Genomic DNA, 14101 nt, shown 5'->3' on the forward strand with positions numbered 1-14101 from the left:
GTACCTGCCAGAGGTTTGTAGCTTGCCAACAGCATCACAGTGAGAGAGGGAGCCCAAGTGGGTAGGATAGAGAGCTCAGCAGTCTCATAGTCCAGGTTGCACCCTAGAAACCCCATCACATCTCCATAAATCCATAGAATAAATCTGCACATTATGGAGAAGGACTGAACACAAAAATTCTCAAACCTTAAATTCTGAAATCTAGAAGTGTCATGGTCATAGCCTATGAAGAGAGGCCCTTGACCAGTAAGAACCACAGCAGTCTGTCTTTACTAAGTTCCAATATTGAATTGCCCACAATTCTACATACAGGCACCATAGAAAAATTAGAGGTTTAATGAAAAGTAACTTACTTTTAAGTACAGTTTTTATTTTGGTCATCATTGGCTGCACGCTTGTCTCCCCATCAGATGGGTGGTCACTCTCACCTCCATATTTTTCATCTATTCTCCTCTTTTTGGGAGCTCGAAGGCCCTCTTCCAGCAGAGCATCCACATCATTATCAAAATCATCCTGCAAAAGACATGGTCAAATACCATCCTTCTATAGCTACTACTGTCCCTTGCTCTGTCAAGAAAAGGTACAAATTATTTATAAATAGTTTGCCTATGGATTTCGATGAAAGATTCCCAAGGCCATGGTAAGGAGACTGAAAAACAAGGAGGTAAATTTTCATAAATGGTCACTGGATCAGCAACTGATATTTCATGACAATCTGAAAAGAACGAAATGAAACCTACTTATCCAGGTAGCCCTTAAAGAGTCTGTTAAAAGGCAATATATCACAATTCAGAACTAAATTCAGCACCTTCTAAAGTCTTTTGCTATATCATTCAAAAATTTTACCATCACCAAAATTGTTACCATGATAAATTAAATCATCCTTTAATTTATTCAATTAATTAATTAAAGTTGTGTATAATAGATAGAATTTCTTCTGTCGAAGAATTTTGCATTTTTGTCTTCAAGACTACAAGCTCTTAGATCCTGTCTTTCTTACACATCTTTGCAAAAGTTTTTCTAATCACTTGGTAAAAAATATTTACATACCTCATAAGGGTAATTCAAGGTTTCTTCATCTGCTTTATCTCTTTGAACGATTGCTTTAGATGTGAACCCTCCTCCTTCTTCATCAATTTCCATCAAATTGTCAGTAAAATCTTCTAACTCATCCAGAACTGCATATTCCACTCTCTTTTCCTGATCAATATCATTTTCATCATCCTTCTTGTCATCATTTTCACCCCCTACACCTACAGCTTTACCATTACTACCACCAAAAGGACAAACATACAAATCCCCATTGACATTATTAATACTAAAATCTGTATCTGGTTTATAATCTTGCTCAGCTCCAGTGTACAGAACTTTTCTGTCTTTGCTTTTGCAGCTTTCTGTAAAGCTAACACTAATTTTTACATCTTTAAGTAACTTAAGATCAGGGGTGAACTTTCGAACTGAAGGTGCATGACGAGCAGTTCTTGGGCTTTGGTCACTACTGTTAGGGTCTATTATAAGACGAGTTTTGTAGCAAGCAGATCCCTTTGTCAGAAGCTGTGTTCTGCAGACAGTGTGCGCGTCCCCAGCAGGGGTATCTGACTGTCCATCACCACCAGAGCCAACGTCCATTACCTCTGCGTCACTGGACGTTTGCAGGGGAGGTGGTGGAGGCTGTTCATTAGGCGGCAGAGGTGGGGGACAAGTCTGGTTCTCCACATTCATTTCTCTTGCAGGTTCTTTGGGGAGGGGAGGTGCATTTTCAGTTTTCTCCATATTTAAACTGTAAAACTACTGTTTTAAAAAACAAAGCTTTAAATAAACATATATACTCTATATTCCTAACATGCACAAGTCCATCAAGATAGGTTTATCATGTTCTATTCAATATGCAACACTGATGATTCAGTTAAGCTGACTACATTGTTCTTTTCATTAATGTAGACAGCTTTCAGAATCACTGTCTCAATTATTGGAAATCACAATGCATTCAGCTTAAATAGCTGAAGACTAAGTAGAGCGCATCTTCATTGGACAAGCAGGTCTCCTTTTCTTCTTTCAACCTACAAAAAGAAAAAGATTTGTCACAGAAAAGCTTGAAAGCCAAATGTCCCATTCATCAGAGGTAAAAATGGAATTCCTTCCCAAACTCTTACTTAAAAAGGATACTTGAACATCTGTTTTCACTTCCAACTGATTGTAATGCTCTTTTTATCAGAATTAAGAGTTTTCATTGCTTCTTTGTTTGTGCTCCAGAATCACATTATGCCAGCACAATTCCAGGAAAACCAATTGGTAACTACTGCTGCATGATCAGCAGGTACAAAGCATTGATTTTTAAATGGGTCAGATAAAAACAGCTGATTTTGGTATTAAGTAGCTTAGTAACAGAATGCTACTTATCTATATAATTGAAAGACAACTAGTTTGCAATGTTAAAGCAGGTCAGATTTTAAGTCTTCACTGTTTACCTTCACTATAAGGTACAATAGATTATTTTCTTCAATGTTCAATTAACTATCTGCAATATTTTGAAAAATAGATTTAACAATCAGAAATTACTCACTGGATACTGTAACACAGAAAATTTGATCATCTACTAAAAAGCCTGAATAGAGCTTTTCTAAGTAGGGATGCTAGCAGCTGTGTGGTCTTATATCCATGACTACTACAGGTCACTAGGATGCCTTACTCAAGACAGATATTTAGAACATAAATCCAGAGTGCTAACACTGAAGTCTTAATCATTACTATTAATTTTGAACAGCATCTACTAGCCAAAGTATTTTAGGTACTTTAGACTGGCACACATTCAATTAGTCTATGTAATTTTACATCAGATAGGCTCTTAATACCATTTTACTTGCATTTTATATAATGGGGAGAGAGAGAAGGAGGTTAATTGTTCTCTGTGCAGAGCCTTGTGGCCTACTTCCTTTCCCAGGTACTCTTTTATGGTTCTCTCTTACCTGCTAATTTTGTTTCTCCAATCCCTTTGTGCCACCCCATACAGTGGGTGTAAGTCCTCCTACCAGCAGGAAATAAAGCGATGTTACGCCCCCCTACGAGAGTCAGCTGGCTGAGTCTGCGCTGTTCAAAAACTTGCCAGGCAATAGAGAAATTGTACCCAAACATTTCAGAAGTCTTGGTCAGTAGTATGAAGAAACATAGGGCAACATATGAAGAAACAACGGCAAGATGTCTGGGTTACCATAGGGGGACTTAGGTTAGAGAATTATAATTCGTTTCTCTCTCTCTATGCTAGCCCAGGCTAAGTGAATTTCAACAACAGTATCCAAGCTACAACACAGACAGGACAGGTAATTAAAGCATTCAAAATGTAATGGATTACAACATGCCAGGCCTACTCACATAAAGATAGATGAAAGATAAAAAGCAAAGAATTGAAGCTTGGCTTGGCCACAAAAAAGGCAGTTTTGAGTTCAAAGCAACTGTGAAATGTGTAGCACCAGGCTGAAGTCCCAATGGACTAAAGAAGAACAAAGCATGATTTGAATGTTAAAATCTACTGTTATAATCTAATTAGGAAGGATCAAATCATGGGTAAAGGAAAAGAGGAGTGACATTCAGTCAAAAATTACATTACCTGTTTCCAAGTTACTAACAAGAAAACAATGTTGAATGCTTACAGATCAATGTCTTCACACTTAATTACACAATGGGTTATTAGATGGGGTCGGCTACTGACTGCCTAATCAAACTAGGCAACAAGATGAGCACCCATCTAAAACATTTAAGAAAAAAATTGTGTGATCATCAGGGACTCCAATCTGAGTGACACATGCTGAAGGTCTCATGCTCTCAGCACAACAACATCCTCCAAATTTTTCAATATTATAGATGACAACTTCTTAACTCAAAAAGCATTGTATCCAACACAGGGGAATTTGATAGAAGACCTCATCTTCACAAAAAGGAACTGAGCACAAAGCTAAAAGTTAGTAGTAAGCTAAGGTACAAATGTGATCACAATTATCACATGGGGCCGATTTCACAAAGCTGAAAATTATGAGCCAAATCAGTTGGAAGAAAGAATTTAAAGAGAAAAAAGCTCGACTGGAAACTGTTAAAGAATATTTTATTAGATCCCCAAATAGCCATAATCCCACAAGTGAGACAGAAAGGCTGTGTGCGTGTATGAACAAACAGAAGAAAGGGGAAGCTGAGAGCAATTAATATAAATCAGAAGAAGGAATTGCAGAAAATTGTTAACTGAAACCAAAGGACATGTGCAAAAATCTACGGACAGCAGAGTTAAAGGGTAGGCTTTTTTTGTTTAATTATATTAGAAACAAAAAGGAATACTTAAGGGGGACTACCCTGGGAAGCAGTGACTCTGAAAAAGACTTGGAGTCATGATGAATAATCACCTGAATATCAGTTCCCACTGAGACGTTGTGGCCAAAAACATTAATGTAATCCCTCAGATGTATAAACAAGGAAATATTGAGGAGGAAGGGGAAGTTATTTGGCACTCGTGTGACCACTACTGGAATACTGTGTCTGGATCTAGAGTCCACAATTCAAGAAGAATGTTGATGAAGTGGAGAATAGTCAGAGAAGGGCCACGAGAACAATTTAAGTATTGGAAAACATGCCTTATAGTTAAGACTACGATTTAGTCATGGGTATTTTTAGTAAAAGTCATGGACCGGTCACGGGCAATAAACAAAAATTCACAGCCTGTGACCAGTCCATGACTTTTACTAAAAATACCCATGACTAAATTTGGCGGTTGGGGGGGTGGGGGGAGGAAGAGCGCACAGCGGCTGCTCCAGCTGCCCCCAGGACCGCTGTTCAGACACTCCCTAGGGCCAGCTGCCTGGGACAGGCAGAGTAGCAGATGGTGTGGTTGGCCATGAGGCACCTCAGTGGTGGCTGCTCTGGTGGCACTAGGGTCAGCAGCACCTGCAAAAGTCACGGAGTTCGCAGAAAGTCACAGAATCCGTGACTTCCACAACCTCTGTGACAGAATCAGCCTTATTAATAAGTACCTACATGTGGAACAAAACATTGATAATGGGCTCTTCGATCTAGCAGAGGAAGATATAACAAGGATCCAATGGCCAGAAGTTGAAGCGAGACAAATTCAGACTGGAAACAAGATGCAAATTTTTAACAGTGAGGGTAGTTAACCATTGGAACAATTTACCAGAGATTGTGATGGATTCTTCACTGCTGGCAATTTTTAAATCACGACTGGATGCTTTATAAAAGGCATGCTCTAATTCAAAGAGGAATTAATTCACAGAAGTCCTCTGGCCTGTTTTAAACAGGAGGCCAGACTACATCATCACAGCACTCCTTTCTGGCCCACTCACCCTTTTTTTTTTTTTTTTTTTTTAAATAAAGTCTATGAATCTGTGAAAGCCTCAATTTAATTGCTCTAAAATAATCTCATTATTTCTGGATGGGAAGCCACTAGAAATTAATTATATTTTGTTGCTGTAAAACTTAAAGAGCTGATACTTGGACTCTCAGGGTGCTGATGCTAAGTGTTTATCCATCCCATCCTAAAAAGGCAGGAGGATTGTTGTATTAACGTTTTGAGTGATCTGATTTGCTATTTTTCACCAGGCTCTGAAACACCCTAGACTCTGTGGAATGCATCCATTACAAAAACCCATTCTCATCACATACATCCACATAATGGCCAGACTGAATTGACATACATTCCTATGTTCTCCATGGTAAAATAAGCTTTTCATCAGAAAGTTTTGGCCGAAGGGAAGATAAAACCAATAATCTCAGCATAAATTCACTAACTTTGGGAACCAATGCCTCCTAAATGGTCCAGATTCTCCAGAGAGATTCTTGAGAAGGATGCTGGCTGTAAGGAGTAGAAATTTATGTAGACAAATTCAAAATCCCAAGGATGAAAGACGTACCCACTCCAAGACCTAATAGTTTCCTGACCTTGAAGAACAGTTTACCTCCCTGTCTGATCAGGAAGCTCTCAGATCCAACTAGAAAGATCATCTTTTACGGCATATCACAAAAATACTAATCACTGTATTTCTCCTTCCCCAGGCTGTGTCCAGCTACAGCTCAAGAAGTTTATTCTTGGGCCGAGTTTTACAGCAAAGGGAATAACAGAAGACAGGAACTTCCTTTTTACCTGCTACGATTTGGCACCTTTTGTTCCATCTGGACGTTATTGCTTATACAATTATTGTTGCTTAGTCCTTCCTTCACATCAAAGTTGAAGTGATGAACTGGGAATCAAGTTGTCTGCTACTTGGTATCTGCTTCAGCTGGAATGGGGTTAAGAAGGTCCAAGGCGACATTAAGCCAACTTTATGTTTCTTGCATTTTTTGTCTTGCACCTAACTGCTGGCAACAGAGCTACCCCAAGTCTGATCTAACTTATCCTCTGCTTCTCAAGGCTCCCCATGAGCCATGGGAAGCTAAGACTAGGCAGGGCATAGCAGCACTCCCACCCACATCCTCACCCTCACCTCTAACATCGGGAACGGAGAGAGGACTTATAAAGAGGCAATTGGGAAACCCCCTTATACAGAGAGTATTTTAAAAGGCCTCTTTTTACCCCCTTTATACCACCTGTTTTCTAAGGGGATGATTGGGAGGGCCCTCTGCTAAAAACAAAGCCAAATGGAGCCCGGATCAAGATAGCCAACATGCTAATCACACTAGATCCAGTAATGCCATTATGGATCTCAAGACATGCCATCAGCTGTTACAAAGGCCAAATGGATCAAGAAACTCACCTTGATTGCAGCTTCACTATTAAAATATTCCAAAAGGAACAGCTTACCTATCAAGGTATTAAATTACTGGCCTCAAGAGACATTAATTCCCATGGTAGAGACAGGTTCTTATTTACCATCCAGACATTGGATTCTCTGAAGATTCATGCTGATTGCTAAGCCATATGACCAACATGACCATACTAAAAAATTGTCTAAGGAAATCTGACTAACACCACCCTTTTGAAAAGCTGTAGTAAGAACTACGAATTCCTTTGAGAAGTTGTGGAGTGCTACTGTCAAGTGGAAATTAAGCACCCTGAACATTCAGAACAAAGAAATTGAAGGAACTTCTGATAAACTGGAGGGAATATAGACATGTAGGTCTGTGTCTTATTGATCTACAGGACACCTAACTCCATCAAACAGACGATCTGAATTATAGAATGCTAGACCTCCATCTGGAAGGAGAGCACAGAAAGGAGTTGACTTTCATCACATTCTAACAGGACAGTATATAGGACGCTGTCAGGGACTATTAAGAACAGCAAAACAAGCACTGAATCACAAGACAACATACTACCCATCCTGATTTTTGCTGCCTTTTAGAGCATATTCTTTGAAGGTGACAGATTCTTGCTACAAGATAAACTTGACAGAGTAGCCACGAGACATGAAAATATCTAGTACCCAGCCATGTGAACAGGTCCAGTCAAAGGCAAAGCCCTAAAGGTCTTCAGGAAATCAAGTTTCTTGCTAGAAACCATACATTCCCTGCCCAAAATGTCCAGAAAGGATGAGTGGTTCAGAAGAAACCTGAGCCCTTTCTATGGCTAACCATAACCAGGGTTTCTCCTTATCCTCTGGCTCCAGAAAGCCATGTTTTAGAATAGAAGTGCAGGCCACTTGTATAATCAATGGAGCTTAGAAGTCCAACCCAAAAAACCCCAACCCAAACTCTACAGACTATTTCCCTAAGAGGAATTTCTCACTCAGGATCATCTGTCTTCATGTCATCAGCATCTACCATGTCCGCATGATAACACTGCCCTCAGGAGAGAAGGTTTTTTCTGCTAACAAAATAAAGAAGATTCAGTTTTGAAGGAAAAAGACTGAATTAACCATTGTCACAAAATCAGAACTGAGCTTCTAAAGGAGGCGGCCCCATAAATCACCACTGCACAGAACAGTTCATATTCCTCCATGTCACCAGTCTTGGCATAGAGAAACACGTTCTGAAGGTAGGGAATAATCTCTGGAGGCCATCAAGATGCCCAAAGTAAAAAAGCCAAACAGGGATACAGCCATGATTTTCCCCACATACAGGAAAGAAAACATACATATACAAAACAGATAGTAAGACCACACAGAAACACTAGGAGCACTGGTGCAGCCAGTCAGTGATCACATCCAGTATGGTCACATCCCTGTTGTGACCCCTGGCACTCCCTTATTCACTACTGTCATATCATCAGGATATGTTTTGCACAACATATGCCTTGTGAAAGATCATTCTAAAAGTCTTGATCTGTTAGCCATTAATATCTCACTGGATTATATGTGCCATCATCGTATGTGAAGTTTGGCTATGCATGTGTTACTGAAACATGTTGTGAGGTTTAAAACATCCACAAGCAGCCTTTCAAGTACAACAGTAAAAAGGCCAAACAATGTTAATGGCTTACTGAGGAAATGCACACAAGCACAAGGATTACTCCAAGAGCTGTGCAAACCAAAAACCTCTCAGAGATAGCAGTGGGAACTGTTTGACCCAGGTCACAGCAAAAGAGCTTTCCAGCTAGTGGGAAATGACATCACAATGGTACCTCACTCTCCCTGTAACACCACACCTGGAAACACCCAAGGAACAAAGACTGAACTGGAGAAAGTGATGGTCCCAGGCTAAAGGGATTTCTAACCTGTGTACGAAAACCTGGGAAACCCAAGCTCCAAAGCAAAGGCAGTTTGTGCCTTAAGAATCTGCCAGCCGGTGTATCACTCAGGGTGAGAATTTGCTAATTCATATCCTATCTATCTACAATAAAGCCTGTGTTATCCGACCCTGTACCAACCAGAAAGCTCTATAAAATCGGCATTTCTAATCTTCATAGACAATCCAGTTTATAGTCTGGTTGGTGCAGGGCCACCAGACTCCCTATCTGGCTCCATGTGGATCCCAGAAAACAGCAACATGTCCCTACTGCTCCTAGGTGGAGGAATGCCACAAGGGGTTTGAAGTGCGTGAGGGAGTGCAGGACTGGGGGTAGGGGAACAGGAGGGGGTGTGGGGCATGGGCTCTGGGAGGGAGTTTTGGTGTGGGAGGGGGCTCGGGACAGGGGCTCCGCACAAGCAGCCACCTGTCCTTGCTGTTCCTAGGCAGAGACATGGCTAGTCAGCACTGCCTGCTACCTCCGCCCACAGATACCGCCCCTGCAGCTCCTACTGGCCAGGAATGGAGCCAGCGCTCGGGGTAGGGGCAGTGCGCAGAGCCACCTAGCCTTGCCTCCACCAAGGAACAGCAGGGACAGGTTGCTACTTGCGGGGAGCTGCCTGAGGTGAGCGCCTCCTGGATCTGGCACCCCAAAAGTCCTCCCATGCCCCAACACCCTGGCCCGAGCCTCCTCCCACACCCAAACTCCCTCCCAGAGCCTGCACCTGCATCCCTTCCCATACCCAAACTCCCTCCCATTTAGTTAACTGGAATTTTTCACTTACTGGCACCCCCATTCCCCCAACATGCTGCATAAAAAAAAAAAAAAAAAAAAAAAAGCTTTTACTGTAGTACGTTAAGCTCAGTTTGCAGTTTTGTTTATTTACCAGGTAATCTGCTTTGATCTGTTTGCTATCACTTATAATCTATCTTTTTGTAATTAATAAACTTATATTATATGTTTTAATCGAAATCAATGTGTGTTTGACTAAGGTGTCTGGGGAAAATCTCAGCTTGGTTACTACAAGTGTGCATGGTCCTCTTCACATTAAGGGAGAGGCGGACTGGCTATTAAACCCATATAAGAGCCAGATTTGAGCAGGGCAGGACAGTACTGCTCTGGGGTCCTAGACTGAGACGCCCGCGGTTAGAGAGCCTGCAAGTAACTGCAGCTGGGTGTGGTCCCTACCTGTTTGAATGCTGGTGAAAGTGCAAGCTTGGAGAGCTTTGCAGCTTGTCACAGCAGCACAGTGTGAGAGCGAGCCAGGCTGGTGGGCCAGAGGGCTCAGTAATACTCCAGTTCCAGGTGGCAACCTGGTGGAAACCAGTCACACGTGTCCATGAGTAAGTACTACAGTAGGTTATCTGGAAAAAGTAGCACTAAACTGCACCTTAAATTAGCCCCCCTCAAATAGTGAAACGGCTGCTCCACTTACAGTATGAACAACTTGCTAAAATGGTTTCAATAGCTTTGCTCACAGAAGAGAAGTGGTGGGGGGAGGCAGTATGGGACCATTTGTCACTGTGCAGAGTACAGAGAAGAATAAGGAAGGCTTCCAGTCACCCCACACTTAAGTATTGGTTTCCTAATAACAAAAAAGAGGGAACAAACAAATAGTAAGGCAGCTTTCTGCAAGGTAATTCTTGCCAAAAAAAACACCACATCAAAGCCAAAGGACCGCCTCCCCATATAGTGTTAATGTGAATATAAAGTAGTCATACTTTTTATGAAAATCCCTAAACTAACTAACTGTAACAGAAAGGGAAAATTTCAAAGAAACCCCCCCCTAAAAAGTAAGTTCTAAGTTCTTTGGCTGGCTAGATATCTCCCACCTGCTGGAGACAGAAATGGAACTGCAAAGGTTCAGCCAGCCAGCCAGCCCACCCACCTCTCCTTGGGAATGGGAAATGACAGCACACAGCATTGCCAGCTTCCTGTCTCCATCTAATGGTAGGAGGACTTGTGCCCACTGCCTGGGTTGGCAAAAGGAGGTTATAGAGGAAATGTTAGATACATGCCATTATATTGGGGCAAGAGGATGACTGGAGGAGCCATTATTGGGTTGGAAAGTGATCAAGTACAGAATCCTCATTTCCCAGTCAGGAAGGAGTGGCAAGGTGTGGACGGATCCCCATTAGCTGGGCCAAGAGAAACCTCATTATTGCTCACACAAACAGATCAGGGTAAGAATCTTCATCATTTAAAGGAGGAAAGGATTGGGAGAAAGCGTCTGCATTCCCCTGACCACAGAAGAGCCAGTCGAAGAAGAATTAGGGGTAACCTCCCCCCCATACAGATACTGTTCTGGGAATGTATCAAATGGAAATCCACCCCATTAATCCACAATTAGGAATAGAAGAGGTGCAGAGAAGAACCTTCATGACTCCAGTGAAGCAGAAGAAAAGAGTGTACAAGAAAAATCCTTCCTGTTACCCCAAAGTGAAGGAGGAGAAGTTAAGGTGAGGGGATCGGAATGTAGGAGGATGTGCAGGCTTCTCCTCAGTACCCCAGCGTGAAGGGAATCAGAAGGATGGGGAGGGGGGCGGAAAAGGAGTGGGCGGAGTTTTACTTACATTGTGGAGACCGAGCCTGTGAATTATGCAAAAGGAGATGAAGAGAACTGCCGGTCTCCCCCATCACCTTGAGTGTGAGGGAGCGAGATTCCTCCCCTTACACAGAGAAGAGGGGATGTGCAAGGGCAAATATCTCCTATCCCCATTTTCCCACTGTGTGCGGGGGAGGGGGCAGGAGAAGTGCATGGGGGGACTCTTTCCCATCACCCCCCGCGAGCCAGGCAATGGGATGTGGGGGGTAATGGAGCAGAGAAAATCCCCTCCCCCCGGGACGTTTGTCGCCATTATCTTGGGGGGAGATCGGGCGCCTCCTCACTGCCCGCACTAAGGGCAGGGGGGGGCGGGGACTCAAAAGGAGGTGCAGGTAGGACGGGGCCTCCACACGGCCACGGTGGATCTGGGGAGGAGGTAGAATAGTCCCCGTCCGTCGGGGACGGGGCGGGGTTGAGGAGGCAGAGAATTGTGGCCCGGGGCGTTGGGAGGAGAGGGAAACCCTCCCCATCACCCCGGCCGGGGGACGGCACCAAGCGAGCGGCTGGGCCGTAGGCCCCACTCCTGCCCGCCTCCTTCGACGCGGGAGTCTGTGGGCTCAGCACCCACCTGGGCCATTCCGGGTGTCCCCGCCGCTCCGCTTTCCCGGGCCGGGGGAGTGGAGGGAGTGCCTCGGCCGCCGCCTCCTCAGAGGAGCCGCCTCCCCCGCCCAGCCGGCGCCATCTTGAAACGCCTGCTTCAAGGGGGCTCTTGCTCCCCCGGGCGGGACTGTGCGGGCTCTGAACCAATCATACTGGCATATTCATATGCCAATCACTCAAGCCTCGCGCTCTATTGGCAGTTTTTCGATTATGTCATTTTCTCCAGCAAATACACACACATCCAGGAGACGCTCCCCGTAGAAGTGACCAATGGGAGAAGGGTGGAGGCGGGAGTTAGGAAAGTCGGGGGGAGAGGAAAGAGGCAGTTTCGGGATCCAAGAATGGGTAGAGGCCGAAGCCAAGGTGTGGCGGCCCCTCTTTAGAGACAGGGGAGAGTGAGTGGAGGAGGCCCTCGGGGAGCCCTGTCAGGAGATGGGAGTTGTTTGGCTCGTGTGTTGCTAAGGCAACCATCACCATGGTATCCAAGCACCATCAAGGCCCCAGAGTCCGTTTCAGGGAAATCCCAATTACCTCCCCGACTAGGGCAACAAGAAATAGGGCAGGCTAATTGGGAGCCTGCTGACGGTGAGGGAGCCAAGCAGTTCACCACAAAGGGTGGCTTCTCTGGATTCTGCTGTACTAGGTGCCCAAAGCCAGCTAGACACAGTGAATTATTAAAATGTTCACCTCACAGCCTTGAAACCCAGAGTCACCCAAATTACAGTATACAGCAAGGGATAGCAGATGGTAGAAGGCTTGGTCCTCTTGCCAGTGCAGTTTGTGTACTTCTTTGTAGATACAGGCCTCTACCCCTGAAATAGCCTGTGAGCTTAACAACCTCATGTTCAAAACCTTTCGCACTTAGCCTATGCTAACTAGCCTCAGTGTTAGCGCCCCGTGCTGACTCTTCCACTTCTGATTATTCTCAAGAGATCTTGTGAGAGGTCTAATAATCACTACCCAAGAGTTCCCTGTAGACAAAGGGAAAAAAATTCTCCCACAGGAGATTTCTTCTTTCCCTGTTTTATCAGCGCACTGATTCACTTGCTGTGTTGATACAGTATTTACTTGTTACCTATTTACACTAGATGATAAAATTCTTTAGTCTGGGACTTAGAAATAAATATCAGAAGTACAAAATAAGACATTCATCCATTCTCTGCATTTTATAATTAAAAATAGGCTTGACTCACTCTCAATCCCCATACAAAAACTGGTTTACATGAATGCATGTTTACTTTCTGACTGTTTTACCTACAGCTTCTTGTCTTTCCTGTGGCAGGGACTATGTTTCATGCTGTATTTGTAAAGCATCTAGGGATTCTAGGACAATGGGGCCTGAATTTGATTGGAGTCTTTAGGTACTATTACAAAACCAATAATAAAGAATAGTAAGATATCATACACACCCATTTTATAGCAACAATACAATTAGATTTTCAATGGACACTTACCGTTATGGTTCTTCCTCTATTATTTTAAAATTAGGTTTTAAAATATACACCTCACAGTTGCTCATACTCAGATATCAAATTTCAATAATTTTACCTTGATGTGCAATGTAGGAGTGTCAGTTCTGTTGTTATCAGCTTGCAATAATTTTACATACGCATGTCATGATGCTACATAATTTTACAATGGGGCACCAGAAAGTCATTGCACCATGATGCAATGAACTAGTGATTTTAGGATCCATGAGCATCTATCAGGCAATTCGTCATGGGATAGTCCTGAGGTTCCTAACAATACTGTTATGAGTGATAACCCTTAAACACTTCCATTAGTAGGGGTTTCCACAGGAATTTGTCTGATTGGATTAAATCATGTCTAATAATGTTGTGGCATTTATGGTGACAATATCATAACATTACATTGGTGCCTTACAATGTAGAGTAGCAACATGATGCAATATCTTCACATCATATCAAAATATCACCCAGCAATGCACAAAACCACAATTGCATTGTATGGAGTTCAAAAGTTATTTCAGGACACTTTGTAGTATTGTATTGCCAGGGTATGGATGTCAGGATAAAAACAAGAGCCAATTATAGAAATAGTAGGAAGAAAGCATCGCTATCATTTGCCTTCTTTCTAAGCCCATGATTATTGTCTCTTGCTCTGATGCAACAGCCCTGTACACCATGACTTGTGATATCATAGCTTCAACAGCATTAGGTTGGAGCATGGAACACTTTTTTTTTTTTTCCATTTTTCAAAGTTTCTTTTTCAAAAACAAA

At 43.0% G+C, this 14101-nt stretch overlaps 1 protein-coding gene across 3 annotated transcripts in view; it reads right to left on the reverse strand.

Moving 5' to 3' along the window:
* The window catches only part of DGCR8 (DGCR8 microprocessor complex subunit), a 35681-nt gene extending 23719 nt beyond the window's left edge, over positions 1-11962 (reverse strand). For 2 of the 3 annotated variants that reach the window (XM_032771163.2, XM_032771162.2), the window contains exons 1-3: positions 11830-11962; positions 1051-2060; positions 354-513 (exon numbers count right to left, since the gene is read on the reverse strand). In XM_032771163.2, the coding sequence (XP_032627054.1) occupies positions 354-513; positions 1051-1773 (883 nt within the window). In that variant the 5' untranslated portion in view covers positions 1774-2060; positions 11830-11962. Of the gene's footprint in view, positions 1-353; positions 514-1050; positions 2061-11792 lie in introns of all 3 variants that reach the window. The other variant, XM_075060042.1, reaches the window with a different exon arrangement.
* Between the last annotated feature and the right edge of the window lie 2139 nt (positions 11963-14101).

The sequence above is a fragment of the Chelonoidis abingdonii genome, chromosome 22 (assembly GCF_003597395.2).
Source record: "Chelonoidis abingdonii isolate Lonesome George chromosome 22, CheloAbing_2.0, whole genome shotgun sequence".
In the NCBI taxonomy this organism is placed as follows: Eukaryota; Metazoa; Chordata; order Testudines; family Testudinidae; genus Chelonoidis; species Chelonoidis abingdonii.